The sequence below is a fragment of the Petaurus breviceps genome, unplaced genomic scaffold (assembly GCF_028583685.1).
Source record: "Petaurus breviceps papuanus isolate PSGF00001 unplaced genomic scaffold, PetGlider_PUasm1.0 90879, whole genome shotgun sequence".
In the NCBI taxonomy this organism is placed as follows: Eukaryota; Metazoa; Chordata; class Mammalia; order Diprotodontia; family Petauridae; genus Petaurus; species Petaurus breviceps.
The window spans coordinates 1597959-1620502 of NW_027187368.1; the positions used below are offsets into that span (position 1 = coordinate 1597959).

General features: G+C 40.8%; 1 protein-coding gene across 2 annotated transcripts in view; it reads right to left on the reverse strand.

Moving 5' to 3' along the window:
• LOC138150362 (prostaglandin G/H synthase 1-like) overlaps positions 1-22544 on the reverse strand; it is a 52377-nt gene that overhangs the window by 3224 nt on the left and 26609 nt on the right. For both annotated transcript variants that reach the window (XM_069073748.1, XM_069073747.1), the window contains 8 exons: positions 13680-13796; positions 13375-13515; positions 12445-12588; positions 11075-11256; positions 8235-8318; positions 7401-7647; positions 4261-4547; positions 475-622 (listed from right to left, as the gene is read on the reverse strand). In XM_069073748.1, coding sequence (XP_068929849.1) covers positions 475-622; positions 4261-4547; positions 7401-7647; positions 8235-8318; positions 11075-11256; positions 12445-12588; positions 13375-13515; positions 13680-13796 — 1350 coding nt within the window. The remainder of the gene's footprint in view (positions 1-474; positions 623-4260; positions 4548-7400; positions 7648-8234; positions 8319-11074; positions 11257-12444; positions 12589-13374; positions 13516-13679; positions 13797-22544) is intronic.

A 22544-nucleotide genomic window follows, 5' to 3' on the forward strand; every position in this document is an offset into this window, starting at 1 on the left:
GTAGTAGTAGTAGTAGTAGTAGTAGTAGTAGTAGTAGTAGTAGTAGTAGTTTAGCAGTATGCCTCCCTAAAGTCTTCCTGTTGAGGCTTTGTTGTGTTTGAAAGTGTCCCTGGGGACTCAAAGGTCAAGCCCCTAAGACACAAGTATTTGCAGGTCCTACAAGTTGAAAAAGTTTCAGTTTTGTTCCCAGGTAAGTACAGATGATCAAAATTTTGCCACAGAAGCTCAAGAAGGCCATTTGTCACATATTAAAGGTAAAGAGGCTAGCAACTCTCCCTAACTCTCCCAACAAGAAAGGATCCTATTAAGTATGACTATTCTCAACAGCATTATTGCTAAATTTCAGCCTTATTCCCACAGCTTCCTTTTCCCACCATCTATTCCAATGTATAGACCATACCATAAAGTCCCTTTCTACCCAGACAAGAAACATGGGGTCAGAAGCTGGGGGAAGCCAGGGTGGGTGCCACTGACCTGTGAGCTCCTCGAAGGAGTTGTAGGGTTTCAAGTCAAACCGCTTTCGATATTCATTGAAGGACTGTATCCTCAGCTCCCGTGACTCCTTAATGGTACTCACAGCCACATGTAGCACATGATGGTTGATGTTTCTGACCCCACCAATCTGGGGGAAAAGAGGCACAGCTATATCACAGCCAGAGAGTAGGAGCCATGCCCAAGTTTTAAAAAAATCTATGATCCATGATTTTGGTTTATTAAAATTAAGGATTAGTGAGTAAGGTACAATGGTAGCTATTTATTCCTATATATTGGAGTACTCATAAGACCTAGAATTGGAAGAAACATCATCTAGTCTGATTTAGACAGTTAGGTAGCACAGTAGATAGCATGCCAGGCCCAGAATCAGGAAGACCCGAGTTCAAATCCAGCTTCAGACACTTATTAGCTGTGTGACCCTGGGCATGTCACTTAATCCTGTTTGCTTCAGTTTCCTCATCTGCAAAATGAGCCAGAGAACGAAATGTCAAACCACTCCAGTATCTTTGCCAAGAAAACCCCAAATGGAATCATGAAGAGCCAGACGTGATTGAAATGACTGAACAACAACAATCTGACCTCCTTCCCCCCTTTCTATACATGGGAAACTGAGATCCAGAAAGGTTAAGGGACTTGCCCAAACCAGCAGAAAATGGTAGAGCTGGGATTTGAAAACCTGAGTTTTCTGAATCCACTTCCAGACTTTTTTCTATTTCACACAGTCTACAAGGAATAAATTTATAAGCTGAAAAACTTCAGTGATTTTCCTACAGAAAACTAATTTCCCCTATTTTTTAAAGGCATAGGTGAATGGGAGAACATCCTCTTTTTTTCAGTTAACTTGTACCTACAGGGAGCGCAGCTACTGGGACTACAAGCTAGAAGGCAGAACCCACCACCTACATCCACCTGGTGGTGACTTTTTAACTACAGAGGAAATAGCCAGGAGCCAATAAAGGCAGCTAGGTGGCACGGTGGCCCAGAGTCAGGAAGACCTGAGTTTAAATCTGTCTCAGACACTTAGTTGTGTGACTCTGGGCAAGTGACTTAACCCTGTTTGTCTCAGTTTCCTCATCTGTAAAATGAACTGGAGAAGGAAATACAAACCACTCCATTATCTCAGCCAAGAAAACTCCAAATGGGATTATGGAGAGTCAGACATGCATGAACAACACAATAGATGCCATAGAATTGGACCTGAAAACCCAGGCCTTTCAGAACATCATGTGTTTAGATCTGGAAGGGCCCTAAAAAGTCATCTAATTCAGTCTTTTCATTTTTACAAATGAGTAAACTGAGGTTCAGAGGGAGGTGACTTGGCCAGAATCACACAAGTAATAAGTGATAAGGTTGGGATTTTAATCTAGGTAGCAATAATAATAATAATACCTAGCATTTATATAGTATCTTAAAGTTTGCAAAAATGCCTTACAATATCATCTCATTTGATCCTCACTACAACCCTGGAACATAGGTGCTATTATGATCCCTATTTTACAGTTGGGGAAACTGAGGCAGGCAAAAGTTAAATTACTTGCCCAGGGTCACATAGCTAGTCATAGTCTAAGTCCATGTTTGAACTCAAATTTCCTGACACTACGTCCAGCAATCTATTCACTGCACCACTAAAACTACCACACACTCCACTTGAGTGTTGTAATAATTTTTTTAAGTTGTAATTTGGGGAATTTCTGGGGGAGAAATAGTAGAATTTATATTTGGACCAATATTATACTGCTTTGGGGCCTGCAGTATACAAATCACTTTCACATGTTATCTTTACCTCTTAGTAGATTGCTACCATATATATACTGTCATATAAATGTCATACAAAATGTGGGCTAGTATTTCTTCACTTAACCTTCATATTTGTGATTCTTCCCTTTTTCACAGATGAGGAAACTGAGGTTCAGAGAGGGGAAAACCAAGGACTCCAGCCCAGGCTTTATAGGATGACAGTATTTAAGAGTTAGAAGCCATTTAAAAGGTCTTCCCTTCTAAGACAGGTTCTGGGCCCCTGAGAGTCATCTGCCCAAGGACACATAAGGAGTGAGCTGGGATTTGAACTCCTGTCCTCTCACTCCAAATCCAGCACCTCTTCTACACTCCCATTTCCAGGGCATGGCTACATATTTTGTTTCCTTTCACAGGATTTCATTTTAGGAGTATCTTATCTGGAGCAATATCATACCATTGTACCACAAACTCATGAATATCGCTGCTGGTGGCATTGTGATCCCTACAGAGCAATCCTCTCCGTCCTCCTTTCCTTGCACATTTTTTTTTGCACTAGATCTGTGATTGGATTGGTATAAAGACCTGCCGGTGAGACAATTCCCTCTCAATGCAGATCAGCCCCTGCTCTGCAACTTACTATTGCCTGGGAGCACTGAGAGGTTCAATGCCCTGCCCGGGGTCATACAACCAGTGGGCTTTAAGTAAGACTTGAACCCAGGTCTACCAGACTCCAAAACTCAGCCGCTCAGGCACTACACCACAGCTACCTGTCCTGTGGGAACGATAACCGGGTTCTGGGAATTTCCTGACTTCTAGGTATTACATCTGCAGTTGGGATCTGCTGCCACCTGGTGGTTAGGCCTGGTAGCACTGGTTTAGGGTTTTACATAATTAACTAGCTAACAGCTAGCTAGTAAATCAAACAACCAGAAATAATGATAGTTATCATTCATACTGTGCTTTATGGTTTGCCAAGTGCTTTACGTGTGTTAACTCATTTTAGATGCACAACAATTCTGTGAGGTAAGAGCTACATGTTACCCCTGCTTTAGAGAGGAAATTGAGGCTGATCTAGGTTAAGTGACTTGCCCAGGATGACATAGGTAGCAAGACTCTGAGGTAGGATTTGAACTCATGTCTTCCTGACTCTAAATCCAAGGCTTTATCCACTACACAACCTACTTTCATTAACAAGCTTTGGCAGAATAGTGAATAGATTGAGGGACTTGGGATCAGGGAGACCTGAATTTGATTCCTGCCCCAGACACTTATTTCAGCAAGCCACTTTAACTCTCTCAGCGTCAGTTTTCTCATCTGTAAAATGGGAGCCATAAATTTGTTGTTTAATCATATCCAATTCTTCATGACTCCTTTTGGGATTTCTTTGGCAAAGACACCAGAGTGGTTTGCCATTTCCTTCACCAGTTCATTTTACAGATGAGGAAACTGAGGCAAACAGGATTAAGTGACTTATCCAGGGTCACACAGATAGGAAGTGTCTGAGGTCAAATTTGAACTCACAAAAGTGAATCTTCCTGACTGTAGTTCTGGTGCTGTATCCACTACACCACCCACCTAACAGGGCTATTGTGAAGATCAAGTGAGGCAACATGGGTCAAGTGTTCTACAAACCCTAAAGTGTTATATAATTGAGATATATAATTATAGTTATATTATAATAATTATATATTATATAATAATTCAATATTATATTAAAACCTGCTTGGCATGATGCACTGGGAATAAAAATACAAAGAATAAAAGAATCCCTACTCCTGAGGAACCAACAGAATAACTTACTTCTTTACCAGTCAACTGTGTTTAAAAAAAAGGCAAAAAAATCAGTTTCCTTATTGAAACACCTGCCACTTGGACCCTGAACTGTACCTTCTTGTGACAGGGTCAGGATTCAAAGCCAGGTCTTTTGAATCCCCTACCATTGCTTTTTCCATTACCACCTCATTTGGGGTATAGTGGAGTTAGGGCAGGAGAATGGGGAAGGGAGATCAAGGCCATCCCGGCACCTACCTGGCCTGCCCTCTGTCGGGAGAAGGCTTCCACCAGGGCTTCCACGCCATAGTCCAAAAGCATGGAGGTGTTGAATACAAACTGCTCGTAGCTGTATTCCTGTTGTCCCACCACAAAGGAGTCAGGCATGAGTCCGTGCCAGTGGTAGAGATGGTTAAAATCCAAAGAGATGCGGTTTTGATACTGAAACTGAACTCCAAAAAGCATTTCAGGGTCAAACTTCAACTTCAAAAAGTAACCACTGAGGTGCTGCACATAGTCTTCAATGACGATCTTGATGGTCTCCCCTGTAGGGATTGATCAGGATGGAAGGGTCAAAGGGAAGTAAGACAACAAGCTCCTTCTTCCCTTTCTTGAACTGAGCTAGGTCATGCAAGAAGCAGTGTCCAGAGAGGCAGAGCAGTGTCATGCAGAGAGTACCAGATTTGGGGGGTCAGGCAACCTGAGGTCATGTTCTTAGTCCCTTACTACCTCAGGGACCTTGGATAAATTCCTTGACAGTTGGGACTCAGTGTTCTTTTCTGTAAAATGAGAAGGGTTGAACAAGGCAATCTTTGAAATCTCAAATCCATGATCCTATCTGGGGACTCCAGGTCCTCCTGACCCCTCAAATTCCCTAAAAGGCTTAAAAGCCAGGTTCTTTAAGGGTTTCGGACACCATCACACAAGAGGAAACCACCCCTCAGTCTCAGAGAAGGTAAAGCACTTTTTAGCTGATAAGGAAGTTGAGATGAAATGATGCCCTAGGTCATTTGTAGGTACAATTAAAGAATGTTACAGCTGTATTACATCTAATCTAATGTTCAAATTTTGAAAATGGGGTCATTGCGATCCATAGAGGTTATAGGATTTGCCCAAGGTGATGCAGGAAATAGTGGCATAGATGCATATTTCTTACATAGATTTTGTTTTTCTTATTTTAATTTTTCAGTAATGGGGCAGAAAGGTCAATGGAGATAAGAGAAACATTTGTTAATTGAAAAATAAAATACAATTTAGAAATAAGTATCATAAGATTCAAACCTAGGGCCCCTGACTCCAAAGTCCAGCATTCTTTCTATGACACTACTCTACCTACTTAATATCTATTCATTCTTTCAGCCAAACACAGAAGAAACTCTTAGGACCCCAGAATGGGTGCTGCGTCTTAATCACAGGTTTCTCTTCAGTCAGTTTTTTGAGTGACCTTTAGCCAATTATTTGATATCTCTGATCTCTAAGTGCTCCTAGCAAGGAAATGGAATTGACTACCCTGACACATAAAGACCTTAGCCAGAGGGAGTAGAAGATGATGAGAAGGGGGTGGCATAGATGGACATGGATATAGAACCACAAGAGATCACTCAACCTTTGTTCGTCCATTTATCTTGCATCTTTTCCTCTCCTGCATTTTTCCTGACCCTCCTCCAAATCATCCCTAGTGAATCATACTAATTCTAGTTGAGACAAGTCCCCATCCTATAACCTTTCCCTAGAGAAGCCTATCTGTTCAAGAGGACAGGAACTGGTGAGTCAGAGGGAAGAGAAGGTCACCAGAGTAATGGCAGGGAGGGACCCTTCAGGCTGACTGATCAGGAAATGATCTGACATTCAGGCAACAGTGGCCCCCAAACCCAGGAAGACCCAGCCCCTGAATCATCCATGTCTCCCTGCTCTAAACTACAAGAAGCAAGCAGGTGGGAAATGTAAAAAAAAAAAAAATTCCCCCAAACTCATTTAAGGTGCTCTTAATTGGAGGGCTTCACACAGTCTGCCACATAGCTTGGGAGAATGGATGGAATTCTCACCAGGGCCTTACTCTCTCCTGGCAGGGATGGTTTGTGGGGACACAGAAGCTTCTCCCAGCTAAAGTGGTGGATTGTAAAGTGGTAAGAACTTTGAAGAGTCTATTAAATTTGTGTATAAAAACCTCATACTCAACAGCTGTGATTGGTATCTTAAGGTTAATTTGTACCCGATGGAATTTTTTTCTTTTCCATCTGCAAAGAATTTATTTCAAACGTCCAATACGCTATTTTACGTATCAATAGCAATCGATGATTCACAAAATTTAATGAACAAATTTGTGATCTTATTCTTCAATCATAAAATAAATTAACATAAAACTTATGCTACTAAATGCGGGTGTCGGCTGGGAAGTTAGCAAATGTATAAGTACTTGTTCTATTTGCCCTTCCCTCTGCTCTGTGCATATCTTGTACTGTATCTAATTATTTTCATGTTATCTCCCCTTTAGATTGGGAGCTCCTTGGAGGACCATGTTTTTGTCTTTCTTTCTGCTTCCCTTGGCACAATACCTGGCACATAGTTGGCATTTAATAAATGTTTATGACCAACTAACTTGTAATTAAAGGTTATAAGAATCTACACGTATTCAGCTAATGCAATCACTAGAGGAAGATTATTAGCTCAGTAAATGTACTAATTAGTTAGAAGAGGGAAAGCTACAATAATGGATTTAGTTCAGTTCCTTAGCTATAGTGAGCTGGACTCCCCCTGGGAAAAGAATGCAATGGTAGCCAGGAGGGACCCTGAGTAGTTCCCCTGCAGGAACAGGAGCACTTGGGATCCTGAGCCCTTCCACACTATGTCCCCTGGTCTAGCCTCTTAAGCAAAATCCTGGCTAACACAGGATAGTGGGGGGAAAGAACAAGTTTTATAAAAATAACTACCATTTTAAGGTTTTTACAAATATTTTTTCATTTTATTCTAATAACAATAACCCTGGGAGGTAGGTGCTATTATGATCCCCATTTTGTAGATGAAGAAAGTGGGGCAGACAGAGATTAAGTGACTTGTCCAGGGTCACACAACCAGTAAGTATCTGAGGCCAGTTTTGAGTTCAGGTTTTCCTGACCCCAGGTCTAGTGATCTATCCACTGCACCACCTACCTAGAAGGGAGCTCCACACAAAATGTTAGAAAACAGGAGCTAGAATGTCAGCACTAGAGATCTAGGCAAGTGAAACCTCACTGCTTGCCAAAGACCACATAGCTAGTGCTTGGTATATAGCCAAAACTCAACCTCAGGTCCAGTGCCTTTGGTTTCATCATGTGCCCAATACCGTGGCAGGCTTTGGGGAGAGGAGCCTATGACAGCACTTTGAGGAATCTGGATTTAGGGCCAGATCCCCTCCTCACCTATGAGGATGAGTCGGGTCGTCTGAAAGAGCTGCTCATCGTTCCAGGTGGGGTGCTCAGCTTTCAAGAGGTCACAGACACGGTTGTGTTCCCGAAGCCAGATTGTAGCATACAGCATGAGGCCTGGCAGCAGCCCAAATACCTCCTGGCCCACGGCCATCTGGTGAGCGGCAGGCACATTCGCGGGGTACCTCATGGATGCTTGAGTTTCAGCCACTGAGGGTGGATACATCTCCCCATTCACCATCTATAGCAGAATCAGAGGGCTTGATCACCCACAGAAGGTCAGAGCTCATCTGCCCTCTCATCCTACCCAGGAGTCTCACGAGCAATGCCAGCATGTGGCCTTCCAGCCCTCTCTGGTGGTAGGGAGTTCAACATCTCCTAGGACAACCAGTCCTATTGTTGAACAGTTCTGGTGATTAAGAAACCTTATGCTGAGTTCACATCTGTCTCTGTTAACTATTTAAATTTCTGTCCCCCATGATAGCCTTGCAGAGATTTGAAGTCAGTTGTATTGTGATGTCTTCACCCACCAGGCTACTCTGCCCCTATTCCTGCCCCTGAACCCACTCCATCTCCTAATATGCATACTGGACTCTCAGAGGCAATGCTTCATGTAATGTGCAGAGGAGTAGGGGACCAAAGGATCATCAGGCATCTCTACCTCTCAGCTGAATGCTTCTGACCCAAGACACACCCATAGGTAAGGAAACCCTTTGTGCCCTGGCAGACTGATCCCACCCCCACCCTCTACCAAACCTCTGAACCTCCTTCTGGTCATTCCAGGGCAGGAATGTGCTCAGACTGTACTTCTCAGAACCCCAGGACTACCTGAAACTTGAGCTTCCCATCCTTAAAGAGGCGGAGTTGGTGCTGGCGCTCCAGGTTGTCTCCATAAATGTGGCCAAGATCCACCTGAGGGGACCAGAGAGGGGTCAAATTAGAACTTTGGAGGGAGGTGAGGACAAAATATAGATACTAGTAACAAGGTAAGGGATAGAGTGGATGACCCTATGAAGATTCTTCCAACCTGAGGGGTCTGCAGAACCCCAGGCGCAACAGGTGCAAGTAGACCCAGCAGTCCAAGTTTGGTGGGCAAACAACCAGCCCCAGAGCTCCTAGAACAACAGGCTAGCCACCAACCCCAGAGGCCCCTGCACACAAAGCCAGTGAGTGACCAGCCCCTGGTCCTAGCACAAGAAGCTTTTGACAGTGCCCCTTATATCCCAGGACCAGAGGTCAACTTTAAAAATCATGAAATAGGCTGAAAAATGAGCACAAAAAAAAGCCCTACCCATGGAAAGTTACTATAGAAACAGAGAAGATCAATACACAAACTCAGAAGAAAAACAACAATGTCAAAACACCCACATGCAAAGCCTTAAAGAGAAATGTGAATTAATCTCAAGCCCCAAAAGTCCACTTAGAAAAACTCAAAAAGTATTTTTAAAATTAAATAAGAGAAGTAGAAGAAAAATTGGAAAAATAAATGAGAGAGTAATGCAAGAAAATCATGAAAAAGAGTCAACAACTTGGAAAAAGAAAACTCCTTAAAAAGTAGAATTGTTCAAATGAAAATGGAGGTACAAAAACCCACTGAAGAAAAGAACTCCTTAAAGGTAGAATTAGCCAAGTGGAAAGAATGTACAAAAGCTATGTAAAGAAAATAATTCCTTAAAAATTAGAATTGGGCAAGTGGAAGCTAATAACTCTATGAGACATCAAGAATCAACCAAACAAAATCAAAAGAAGAAAAAGTAGAAGAAAATGTAAAATATCTCATTGGAAAAACAACTGACTTGGAAAATAGAGAGATAATCTAAGAATATTGGACTACCTGAAAGCCATAATCAAAAAAAAAAAGAGCCTAGACTGCCTCTTTTAAGAAATTATCAAGGAAAACTACTCCAATATCCTAGAACCAGAGGGTAAAATGACATTGAAAGAAATCTAAAAATGAAAACACCCAGGAATATTATAGCCAAAATCCAGAATTCTCAGGTCAAAAAGAAAATACTGCTAGCAGTCAGAAAGACACAATTCAAATATTAAGGAGTCACAGTTAGGATTACATAGGACTTAGCAGCTTCCACATTAAAGGAGTGAAGGGTTTAGAATGTGATATTCCAGAAGGCAAAGGAACTAGGATTACAACCAAGAATCACATACCCAGCAAATTGAGCATAATCTTTCAGGGGGGGAAAAAAGGACATTCAATGAAATATGAGACTTTCAAACTTTCCTGAAGAAAAGACCAGAGATAAATAGAAGTTTTGAATTTCAAATACAAGACTCAAAAGAAGCATAAAAAGGTAAACAGAAAAGAAAAAAAAAACATGTTATTCAATAAGGTTAAACAGTTTAAATCCCTACACAGGAAGATCATGTTTGTAACTCTTAAGAGCTCTATCTCTCTTAGGGCAGTTAGAAGGAGTATACATAGACACAAGGTGCAGATATAAGTTCACCTTGATGCGATGACAACCAGAGAAGTCCAAAAGAAAGTAATCTCCCTGAGAGCAGGGACAGGGTGGTTTGGTTTGGGTTTTTGGTCTTGCATCTCCAGTGCCTAAAATACCTGGCTCATGATAGATGATTGCTAAATGTTCATTGACTGACTGGAATTCTTGAGAGCAAAAGAGTGCATATGCACACATACAGACACACGGAGGCATATTACATACATAAATACATACATACACACATGCCTGCATACATGTGCACAAATACACACATTCATACACATACTCATGGATACATGCGTGCACACACATAAACACATGCACATGAACACATGCAGAAAAGTAGAGCTTGGGAAAGGTAAAGTCACTTGTTTGTATTTAGACAAATACCTTTAACCTCATTGTCATTAGCAAGTCACATTTCTATAAAACTTCAATCTACAAAGAACCCTCTCTGTAACCACCTGAGGTTAGTAGGCACTTTGTAAGGATTATTAGCTCATTTCACAGATGAAGCAACTCCTTGGCAGATGAAGTGACTTCCCTAGGGTCACAGAGCTTACAGCACTGAATCTGGAGTCATCTTGTTATTTCCCCACCTGTATGACCTTGGACAAATGACTTGCCCTCTGAAATATTCAATTTCTTCATCTGTAATATAAAAAACCTAAGAACTGTTCCAGCTCTAAGATTATGATATGATGTGTCAGAGCCACAACTCAAACACAGATTGCAGGGTCATAGATTTAGATTTGAAAGGAACGTCAAAGCTCATTTAGCCTTAACTCCTTCATTTTACAGATGGGGAAACTGAGGCCTTGAAAGGGGAGTCTAGTTCACATAGGTAGGAAAGAGCAGGGCCAGGATTCAACCCTGGGTTGAATGGAGGCGGAAGCCTCCATATTCCACACTTCCCACCACACCACAGTGTCTCCCTGTCTTCTAACTCCAAAGATTTCTCCCACTCCAAAAGGGATTTGGATGATCAAGTCCATTCCCCTTGTTTTCCAGATGAGGAAACTGAGGCCCCAAGAAGAGAAATAATTTGCTAAAGGTGACAAAGTCAGATCCCTTGACTACAAATGTAGAGCTCTTTGCATGAATTTATGCTATATATCATATATTTTTTAAGAAATTGCAGGGAGGGTATCCTCCTAGGTATAGTCCTGGAATTGGGGTCAAGGAGGAGAAGACCTAGGAGGGGCTCACCCCATGGCCCAGGGCTTTGGTGAAGGCAGGGCCCATCTTGCCAGATGTCTTGAAGAATTGATGGGTGAAGTGCTGGGCAAAGAAGGCAAACATAAGATTGGATCCAAGAGGGTCTGGCACAAACTCTTTCCGCATCAGGAAGCGTTGAGCCAGTAGCTCTGGGTCTGGCAGCTGTTTCTTCCCTAGAAGAAAAGTTGTCAGGGTAGGGCAGGTGAGGAAGCACCCATAATCCAGCCAATCAAAGGGAATTGCCTGGTCATCTCTCTCCCTTCAATATCTCTAGGGTCCACCCACCCTACCACCTCTACCATGCCCCCAACTCAATTAGGTCAGATTGGGTTAATGTACCAAAAAAGAAAAAAAAAAAGGCAAATGATAATGAGTCTGGAAGTTAGGTTACAATCCTTTTTCTACCCTATCTCAACTGTGTTACTTTGGGAAAGTTACTGAATATCTAGGAGTCTCAGTTTCCTCATCTGTGATAGGATAATAATTTCTACCTCACCTACTCCATAGGGCTATTTGGAGATGCAATTGAGGTCATCACAAAATCTCAGAGCTGGACAGCCCCTCAGAGGTCTTCTAGTCCAAATGGCTCCTGGGCATTCTCTATGGCATCCTCAATAAGTGATGACCCAGCTTATACTTATAGGTTGTCAGTGAAAGGGGAACTCACTACTTCTCAAGGGATAACCCATTTCACTTTTAACCAATTCTGAGTGTTAGGGAGTTTTTCTTTATGCTGAATTGAAATATACCCCTGCTATGGAAACCTCTCTCCTCCTCCCTCCACTCTACCCTTTGCTACTAGTTTTGTCCTTGTGACCAAGTAAAACTCTAATCTCCCTTTCACATGGTATCCCTTCAAATACTTGAAGAACTATATCCTGTGCTTTCTAAATCTTATCTTTTCCAGGCTAAATATCCCATGTTTCTTCAACTGATCCTCAGATATCATGGTGTCACCATTCTGTTTGTCCTCCTTGGAAATTCTGCTAGACTGTCAATGTCCCCCTAATATGCAGGACCCAGAACTTAACAAAGATGGAGTTTGACCCGGGCAAAAGATAGTAAAACAACTACCTCCATTCAGACACCACATCTCCATTAATGGTGGTGTGGTGGAAACAACTCTGGATTTGGAGTTAGAGCACAAGGGTCTGAACTCAGGTTCAGCTAGTTCTTGGCTGTGTGACCTTGAGAAAATCACTTAAGCTCAATGCCTTCATCTAAAAATGTAGGAATTGGACTAGATGACTTCTGAGGTCCTATCCAGCTCTAAATCCTATGACCATAATAAAGCCTAAGATTGTGGAGACCCCTACCACTCAAAACTTGCCCCTGAGTTGTTATCATTACCAAGGAGTTACCTTTGACACCCATGGGGGTGGGACAATCTTCAGGTACAGGAACTAGTACCCGAGTATAGAAGCTCAAATTGACATAGGACTCCCAGCTGATGTAGCCATGTTCCGAGTTGTAGGTAGGTGGGCTGGGAATCAGGTTTGCTCGAACTTTAGGAGGAGAGGGACAGAACAGTCACTGGAGTATATGAGTCTTCAGGCAAATGCTGTCAGTAATTCTCCGTAGGAGGGGGAGACAGGACCCTTGTGGTCAGAGCATACCCGGTGGGAAGGGAAAGGTGGACAGAGACAACCCTTGACCTCAGGAAGCTGCCCAGGCTGATAGGAAAGACAGGCCTTCCCCTCCGGGAAGAATATTGCCCCAGTCTGAAGGGGGAGACAGGGGATATAAGGTCAAGGGAACCTCAAGGCTCCAGCCTCGCTGGTAAAGGCTTTATCTGACATCAAACTGCCTCCAGTATTCATGTCTGCTGAGCCTTATCAGATGCAGTGAATTCCTCTAACTTAGTGAAGCAGGATATCTTAGTTTGATGTTCCACAGATTAACTGGAACCCAAGGTTTAGACCCACCCCAAATTCATAGATCTCTTTGAAACTGCTGTCCCCTGCACCAATATAAGTCACTCCAGACCCAGTACCTACCCACTGGCCTCCTTGGGTTAGAGGGAGTGTTGAGAGTCAACTGGGATAGAGAATTCAAGAATCCTGGCTCTATTTCTGGTAATCTATGTCTTAAAGTTTCTTCCAGTTTTAACTTTCTAATTTCTAAGATAGTTTGCTCTAAGGTACCTTTAAGATTAAAAACTATGACCTATATCCTAACACTATGTTCAAAGTTCCCTTCCAGCTCCTTTTAGGTATGAGAAATAGATACTTATGAGTTAATCATGGATGGAGATCACTCTAAGGTGTGAAAGGGGTTGAACAGAGACATACCTGTAAGCACAAGCTTCATGAGAACATCTCGTAAGAAGGTAGAGTTGATAATATCCCAGATCCAGCGACCATGGGTCAGGATGAAATGGTAGAAGGAAGGGCTGGGGCGCAGGGCTTCCCGGATTCTACTCCATAGCTCCGCTGGTGTGGGAGGGGGTAGAAGGCAAAAATTTCATCAGATACTGTCCTCCCCAGGCTCCAAGGGATGTGAAGATGCAAGAGGGCAGGAAAGACAGCGAGTCAAGGAAGGAAAGGGAAATGATGTTAGGATGATATAGGATGGGGGCACATGGAGAAATACTCACGGGTGGTGCAGTTGGGACCATAGTAGCCAGTCCGTGTGCAATCACATTCATAGCGGTCTAGGCCAAAGCGCACACATATACCTTTATGTTGACATGGGAAGTAGCAGCAAGGGTTCACTGTGGAGAGACAGAATACATAATAGTAAAAAAAAGGATCTCTGAGTACTCCATAAAATAGTCCCCAAACACTCACTAGTGACCAATTCCTAGAAGACTCAAAGTGCCCAGGGAGTGTGTCTCCCATGTTCTCTCCCCTGACAAGTGCCACAGTGGCACTCACCCCTTCCTAGCACACCTGCATAGGATCCTGTCAATTAGAGCTGAGAAGGGATATAAATGGTGCTTTGTCCACTTACCTCTTTTTATTAATAAAAAACTGAGGCCCAGAGAAGTTACATGATTTTCCCAGTGTCACAAAAATAATAAGTTACAGTGTCCAATTTCAAACTCAGGTCCTTTGTCTCCAAATCTGTTACACCAGATTTCCCCCTGCCCTCACCCCCACTCATGCTAGATCTCTCTGAAAGGAATCTCTCAGGGCCCCAGCCCTTCTTCTTCCCACCTCATAAACCATACTGACACTACCTGCTTCCCACCTACCTCCCCCTTCACTCACCATATATTCAGGCCTCCAAACTATCTGAAAAGGAACCTGGTGAAACCAATCCTGAGGAGAACTACTAGTGCTTTCCTCTCAGACACTGATGTTTTGTGGGTCTCTTCTTACCTGCCTGAATAATCTTTTTTATTTTCCTTTACAGATCTTAACCCATCTCATACCCCTATGCCAAGGAATATATCATAGGCCCTCCTATTTTTTTCTCTATCCATCTTCTCGTGGTGATCTTACTGGCTTCCATGGCAACAACTCATCTTTATGCAAAAGATGCTCATATCTATATATCCAACCCTCCTTTTTTTGAGGGAAACAGTCCCTGGTTGCAGTTTTGCATCTCCAGCTACCTATTGGGTAGTCCCAGCTGGTTGTCCCATAAGTATCTCAAACTCAACATGTTGAAGATCAACCCAATCAAGATGACTGCCTGAATGGAGACAACCTGGTTCCCACATAACCATTCCCACAAAAACCTAAAAACATCACACCAGACCAAATAATGATCAAGAAATCCAATAATAATCTATAGTTAATGACATTTCCCACCCAGAACTCCCCAAAGAATCAACCAAATAGCCTACATGCAATAGAAAAGGGGGCTGCAAGAAAAGCCAGCATCAGTGCAGACAGACAAGATAGTAACTTACCAGTGTGACCAGAGACTGGCCAGAGATATGTGTACCCTGTAGGGTTCTGTATTCAGAGGCAACAAAAACATAGACTCCCACAAGAACTCCCTTTGTGAAGTGGAAGGATGGAAAAACCACCATCAAGGAGCTTGGAGACAATAAGGAGTGGTAGTGACCAGCCCAGCCCTGGCAGTACGGCTCAGATCAGAATGCCTCAAGATTGGGAGTACCAAGGTCCCTGGAACTCTGACCTGAGATACCATAAAGGATCCTGAAAATCCAGTAATCTGAATCTCAAAAGTCCAGGGGGACCTAAACCCATGATAGAGTGCTGGACCAGGAGTCAAAAAGACATGAGTTCAAATCTGGCCTCAGACACTAGCTGTGTGATTTGGGGCAAGTCAACCTCTGTTTGCCTCAGTTTCTTGAGCTGTCAGATGGAGATAATAATAACACACCTCCTAGAATTTTTATGAGGATCAAATGTGATAATATTTGTAAAGCACTTAACACAGTGCTAGTCCATAGGATATGCTATATAAATACTTGCTGCTATTATTGTTGTTATTATTATTATTACTATTATTAATCAGAATTGATCTAAGTTAGGATCAAGATCCAGTGGAGTCGACCATTCCACTTAAAAGAGTAACAGGAGATGGATTCTCGACCTAGCACAAAGGCTCAATTCAGAAATCAAGGCTAGAGACATGAGTGAAAACAAGAAGATATAGACTACTACAAGGAATTATGATAAATCCAGAAATATCCAACAGGAGAAAGGTAAAGAGGGCCATAAGTATTTATTAAGAGCCTATTATATAGAGGGCGAGGGAATAAGTCAAAGGGGGGGTGAAGAAAGGAATTTAGATTTATGGGAATGGGAGAATAAGAGGGGGATCCTTGGAGAAGGAGTAGGTTAAGTAATAGGAAGGCAAATTGGTGAGTGAGTGGGTAGAAGTGAAGTAGAGGAATCTAGAGGGATAGGAAATAAGAGATACACACAAACATAAAGATCAAGAGTAGAATTTATTAGGGAAAGTATATGTTTATATATGTACATATGTGTGTATGTATGGATCTATATCTACATGTAAATATATCCATGCTTAATTGTAACCCGGGGAGGGGGCAGGAGGAAGGGGAGAAAAAGAACAAAGAAAAAATGGATAGCTTTCAACACATGTAGTATTTATTACATAGGCTTCCTTGAAATGGAAATTTATTGCTATATATTTTGAATCCTCTCTTATATTCTACCATGCACATGACTTTTTTTCTTTTCTTATTTTATATTTAAGTTTATAATATTTCTTTTTCTTTTCTTATTGTGTATTTAAGTTTTAGAAAATAACATTTTTAAAACAATTTTCAAAAAGAACCTTTCATGTGCCAGGCATTATGCTAAAAATGTTTTACAAATAAAATCTCATTTGATCCTCACAAGAGCCCTGCAAGGTAGGTGCTATTATTATCCTCATTTTACAGCTGAGGAAACTGAGTCAGACAGTGGTTAAGTGACTTGCCCAGGGTCTCATAGCTAGTAAGTGTCAGAAGCTTTCAGGTCTTCCTGACTCCAGGCCTTGCACTCTTTCCAATGTACTAGCAAGCTGAAGGAGAAAACAATTCCAAAGCCACTGTAAGAAGAGATTAAAAGAAAAAAATGGATTTTCTACAAGGGTAACATGAATACCTAGAAGAAATAAAGCAAGAGATAGAAAATTAAACAAAATTTTTTTTATTTGAAGCAAAGAATTGAAAGAGTATAGCTTAGAATAAATAAACAGCTTATTTCTAAATAACTTAGAATAGAAAGTGGTAAACCTTAGTTTTGTACTAAATAATGACACTTAGAATTAACCAAAAAGAAATAAGTGACTCCATTTAATTATGTGAAATGTTAGATCAAAATCAAAAGATTGAAAAAATAAATGAAAACATAAGATATTTGGAATGAAAAACAAATTAAATAGAAGAAAATCAAGGAGAGACAATCTAAGAACCACTGAACTCCTCCCAAATCACGATTTAAAAACAAACCTTGAGAAATATATTTCAAAAAATTATAAATGAAAAATTTGTCAGATGTCTTAGAACCAGAGAGCAAAGTAAAAGTTGAAAGAATCCACCAATCACTTCTTGAAAAGAAACTCCACAGTGAATAGAGCACCGGCGCTGGGATCTGGCCTCAGACATTTAACACAAAAACTAGCCATGTGACCCTGGACAAGTCACTTAACCCCAATTGCCCTCCAAAAAGCAAAAAAAAAAAAACTCCAAAATGAAAACACCCAGGAATATTATAGCCAAAATCCAGAGCTTCCATGTCAAAGAAAAAATATTGTAAGCAGTCAGAAAATGTTCCAACACCAAGGAATCATAGTCAGGATAATATAAGACCTTACAAATGAGAAGAGATTTTGGGATCCAATATTCCAAAAGGTAAAAATAGGAGCTTGCAGGAAAGATTAACTTAGCAAAGCTAAATATAACCCTTCTTCCCGCCCCTTCCATCACTACAAAAAAAAAAAAAAACCAGATCTTTAAAAGATGAGAGGACTTTCAAGCATCCCCAATCAAAAGTCCAAAGCTGAGTAGGAACTTTGAAATTGAAACTAAGACTCAAGAGAAACCTTGAAAAATAAATCTATTTGAGGAATTAGACGGGACTATATAATGATGGAGGTTTAACATTCTAAAAGGAAGAGAAAAAGCAAGTGTCCCTTTGGAACATTAATATGTTCAAAGCACTTTGAAGAAGAATTCTGTTCTGAGGGTTTCTGGTGAGAAACAAAAGGGAAGATAAAAGGAACACACAAATATATAAAAGAGGAAGAATGGGGTGGAACTTACCATTTCTCAAGAGTATGTATAAAGCTTGTAGAGGAAAGGGTAAGAAGAAGAGATATCAGATAAACTTCATTCTTATCTAAATTAGACAAATGGTGGTTGAATCCTCACACACACACATTGGTGTAGAAATACATCAGACTCAACTGTTGAACAGGCAAGAATAGGGAGAGGGGAATTAAGAGGGAGGATAATAACAGGGAATGAATAATCATAAGCAAATCAAACTTTCTGATCCTGAAGGAAAGATTAAAAGGAAAAAAATGAAAACTGAGTGCCCATCATTCAAGAAATGTCTGAACAAATTGTGGAGTGTTAATGAAACGCAATATTACTATGTCATAAGAAATAGCAAAAGAGAATCCCGGAAAGTATGAACTGGTACGGAATGAAGTTAGCAGAACCTGAAGAAAAATGTTTACAATGGCAACAACATTGTAAAGTAAAACCACTTCAAAAGACCTAAGGATTCTGATTAAAACAATGACCAACCACATCATTAGAGGATCTACGATGTAGTATGTTACTCACCTCCTAAAAGAGAGCATTAATGCATTCAAGGTGCAATAGAAGACATACATTTTTGCACATGCCACTGTGTGAATTTGTTTTTGCTGGATTATACTTATTTGTAACAAGGTGTTTTTTTTTCTTTTTAATTAGAGTAGTAATGGTGATGCCAAAATTAAAAAAAAGGAAAAGAAAACAAAAAAGAGGAGATCCACTGAAACATTTTAAAAGCACTCAGGAATGCAGAAGGAAGTTCAGAAAGAAGCACAGACAAGTGGGACTGTTTTGAAAGTAAAGGGTTGAATTTATTATATACATTTTAAATGAGCAAGTATAAAATAGAAATTCACAATGTCATACACAATCCTCTCTTTGTGTTCTACTTTGTATATGGAGAGTCTCATGGGTTTTTTTATGTAAAAAAAAGGAAGACAACAATGTCATTATCTTTTCCCTAAAGCCACCCTTTCTCCTAATTTGCAAATTCTGCTGAAGGCAATATCACCCTTCCAGTCACCCACAGTCAAAGTCTAAAAGGCATCCTCCACTCCTTACTCTCACTAGCCCTCCCTATCCAATGAGTTACAAAGACCTGACAATTCTATATCCACATCTTGTTACAAAACATACCTGTCTCTTGACTCATGCCACAACCACCTTAGTTTCAGGCCCTCTTCACCACTTCTGTGGACTACTACAATAACCTTCTCCTAATAGGTCTCCCTAAACCTGGCCTCTGCCCTCTCTAATCCTTCTTTCCAACTGTCAAATTGATATTGCAAAAGTCCAGGTCCGACCACATAACTCCTTAGCTCAAGAAGCTCTAGTGGCTTTAAGATAAAAAGTACAAATTCCTTTGATTGACAGTTGATGCCTTCATAATTTGGCTCCAGGGTTATTACATAGTCTCCTTCACAAACTCTATATTCTAACCAAATTAGCCTTCTTGCTGTTCCTAGTAATACTATGCTTTCTCTCATCTCTGTGTCTTTGAACAGACTGACCTCCAAGGCTAGAAATAGGTGCTATACCTTTTGGAACCTTAGGACTAATTCAAATGCCACCTATTTCAAGAGACCTTTTCCAATTACCCTGGTTGTTAGTCTCCTCCCCCCCCCCCACTCCAATAATCTTTATCATGTGTGTATGTGTTTCTATATCTTGTATTTCTTATGTATGAACATGTTGTATTCCCCTAACACAGGAGCCTTTGATCTTTTTGGGGTCTGGTGAAACCTATGGACCCCTTCTCCAAATGCTTTTAAATGCATAAAACATATTTCATTATTACAAAGGAAACCAATTATATTTAAATACAGTTATAGGATTATAACTTATAGGAAAATAAATTCTCATCTGCATGCCTTTTGTTGGCTACCATAGAAGCATGTGTAACATTTTTACTTGAAATTAAATAAGGTTTTATGAGATAAAATTTTAAAAAGAAGTAGTTATCAAAATATTTTAAAAAGAAGTTCACAGACTGCAGGTGAAAATCCCCTGTCCCAATAGAATGACAGTGCTTTGGGGGACACAGGGATGGTCTTGCTTTTGAATTGATATCCCCAGTGCCTAATACAATGCCTGGAACATAACAGGTCCTTAATAAATGCCTATTCATACACTCATAATATTTGTCAGAGCTTAGGTGCTCTAAGGTTTACAAAGTACATTTCACAAAACATTCCATAAAGGAAACTAGGGGAATACTATTAATCCTGTTTTACAGATGAGGAAAATTAAGCTCCTAAAGTCCACAGTTACACAGCCAGTAAATGAAAGAATGTCAAGTGAGGTCAACAAACATTTATTAAGTGCCTAAGGAACATCAAGGGAGGTCAACAAGCATTTATTAGGTGCCTATTATATGCCAGGCACTGAGCTAAGCACTGGAGATACAAAGAAAGAGAAAGTAGTCCCTACCCCCAAGGAGCCTTCAGTCTAATGCAGGAGACAGAGTGCAAATGACTATGTACAAACAAGACAGACACAGGATAAACTGGAGATGACTTCAGAAGAAAGGCACTCAAATTAAGGAGGACTGAGAAAGGTATCTTGCAGAAAGCAGGGCCTCTCTGGGACATTAGCCTTAAGGCTTAAGGGATGCCAGGGAAACCAAGAGGCAGACATGAAGAGTGAGAGCATTCCAGACATGGGGAACAAAAGCCGGTAAAAATGCCCAGTCAGGAGATGGGGTGTCTTGTGTAAGGAACAGCAAGGAAGCTGCATCAAAGAGTCACAGGGTACATGGTTATTAGAGGTATAAGAAGATGGGAAAGGTAGGAAACTGAATTTGAAGTTGTGTCTTCTGACCACAAGTCCACTACACTGCTCTGAGGAAGCCTGGGTCCCAGTCCTGGCTCTGTGACTTTTTGCTGATTTCTTGAGTAGTATAATGAGTATTATTATAATTATAATTAAATCAATTATGCTTCATTGATTATATTATTATATTTTATTACATAGATTATATTTGCTATATTTATTATAATAATTATTATTATTGTAATGAGCATTATAATAACTATTCTACTAACCTTATAGTAATATTTGTGGCTCTAATGAAAAATCAGATAGAAAAGTACGGAGAAAAGTAAAAAGCACCAACAGCAATGGAATCTAGTTATCATTAATTAGAAGGCAGGGACTGGTGAAAGAAATATGACCTCTCACCCTGAGGAAAATCTTGCCTGAACGCTTGCCCAACTCGGTTGAGGCCATCAACACTGTGTTCAGTCTGGGATCTGCTCAAAGGACAGAATTGTTGCAGCTGGATTTAATGTCCAGGGCTCTAGTTTGAAGCCTGTGGAACCTCAGGCCAGTCACTTAATCTCTTTGGGCCTCAAGGCCTTCCTCGGTAAATGATGGAAATAGCCTCACTAATATCTAAGATTCCTTCCAACTCTAATTCATTTATTCTGTGGTATGAGGCACCAAAATTAAAATGGTAAAAATTGACACACTCTCTGACAAATACCTCAAAAAGCTCACATTCTACCATTCAGGGGGTCAGCTAGGTGGTACAGTGGGGAAGAGTCAGGCAAATATGAGTTCAAATTCTTCCTCAGATACTTATTAGCTATATGACCCTGGGCAAGTCATTTGACTCTTCTCAGTCTCAGTTTCCTAATTTGTGTAATAGAGATAATAACAGCACTTACCTCACAGGGTTGTTGTGGGAACCAGAGGAGATGACATATTTAAAAAAATGTGTAAATCTTAAAATACTCAGCACAGGAAAGACAAAGACTAAAGTTAAATGTCCCCTGTTCTCACAGAGGTCATATTCAAATGGAGAAGAATATGCATGTGTGTATGTGTGTACACATATATGTACATATTATATACAATATGTGTGTATATCTATACATCTGTGGGGGTTAATATGCATACAAAATATACAAAGTAGAATACAAACACATGCAAAGTATAAAGGGTAACCAGAGAGGAAATTGTATAAGCAGCTGAGGATAACAGGAGAAGCCTCCGGAAGTAGGTGGTGCAAGGGCTGAGTCTTGAAAGCAATTAGAGCTTGAATTATTATAATAATTGAAAGCAATCTTTAGAAAGATGGAGGTGAAGAAAACTCTCCTAGAAGAGAAGTGTGAGAACAGACAACGTAAATGCAAGGAGGCAGGAGATAGCCATGGAGCATCTTATATGACAAAAAAGGCTTGAAACGAAAAAAGGCTGGGGGAGGGAGAAGACTGCCTAAGAAGTGAGGATTACTTCTGAGAAGAAAAAGGAGGAACAATGAAGGAAGAGGACCTTTGCTTGGGATGGATGGGATATAACTACTCATTGATAAGCTCATGAAGAGCTGCTCCTGCTTTCTTTGCCAAGAAGAATGAACTTGAGGGTGGCTAGGTGGCACAGTGAACAGAGCACCAGCCCTGGAGTCAGAAGGACCTGAATTCAAATCCAGCCTCAGACACTTAACACAAAAACTAGCCATGTGACCTTGGGCAAGTCACTTAACCCCAATTGCCCCTCCAAAAAAGCAAAAAAAAAAAAGTCAGAATACTTCAGGGTGGCTAGGTGGCTCAGTGATTAAGAGTGCTGGCCCTGGAGTCGGGAGGACCTGGGATCGGTTCCGGCCTCAGATACTTAGCACCCACACAAAAAAACTGGCTGTGCAACCTTGAGCAAGTTACTTAACCCCAATTGATTATTAAAAAAAAAAAAAGAAAAAGAAGAATGAACTTGTCACTGGAAATAATAGAACAAATATGACTAACAGGGAGTTGATACCCAAGAAAA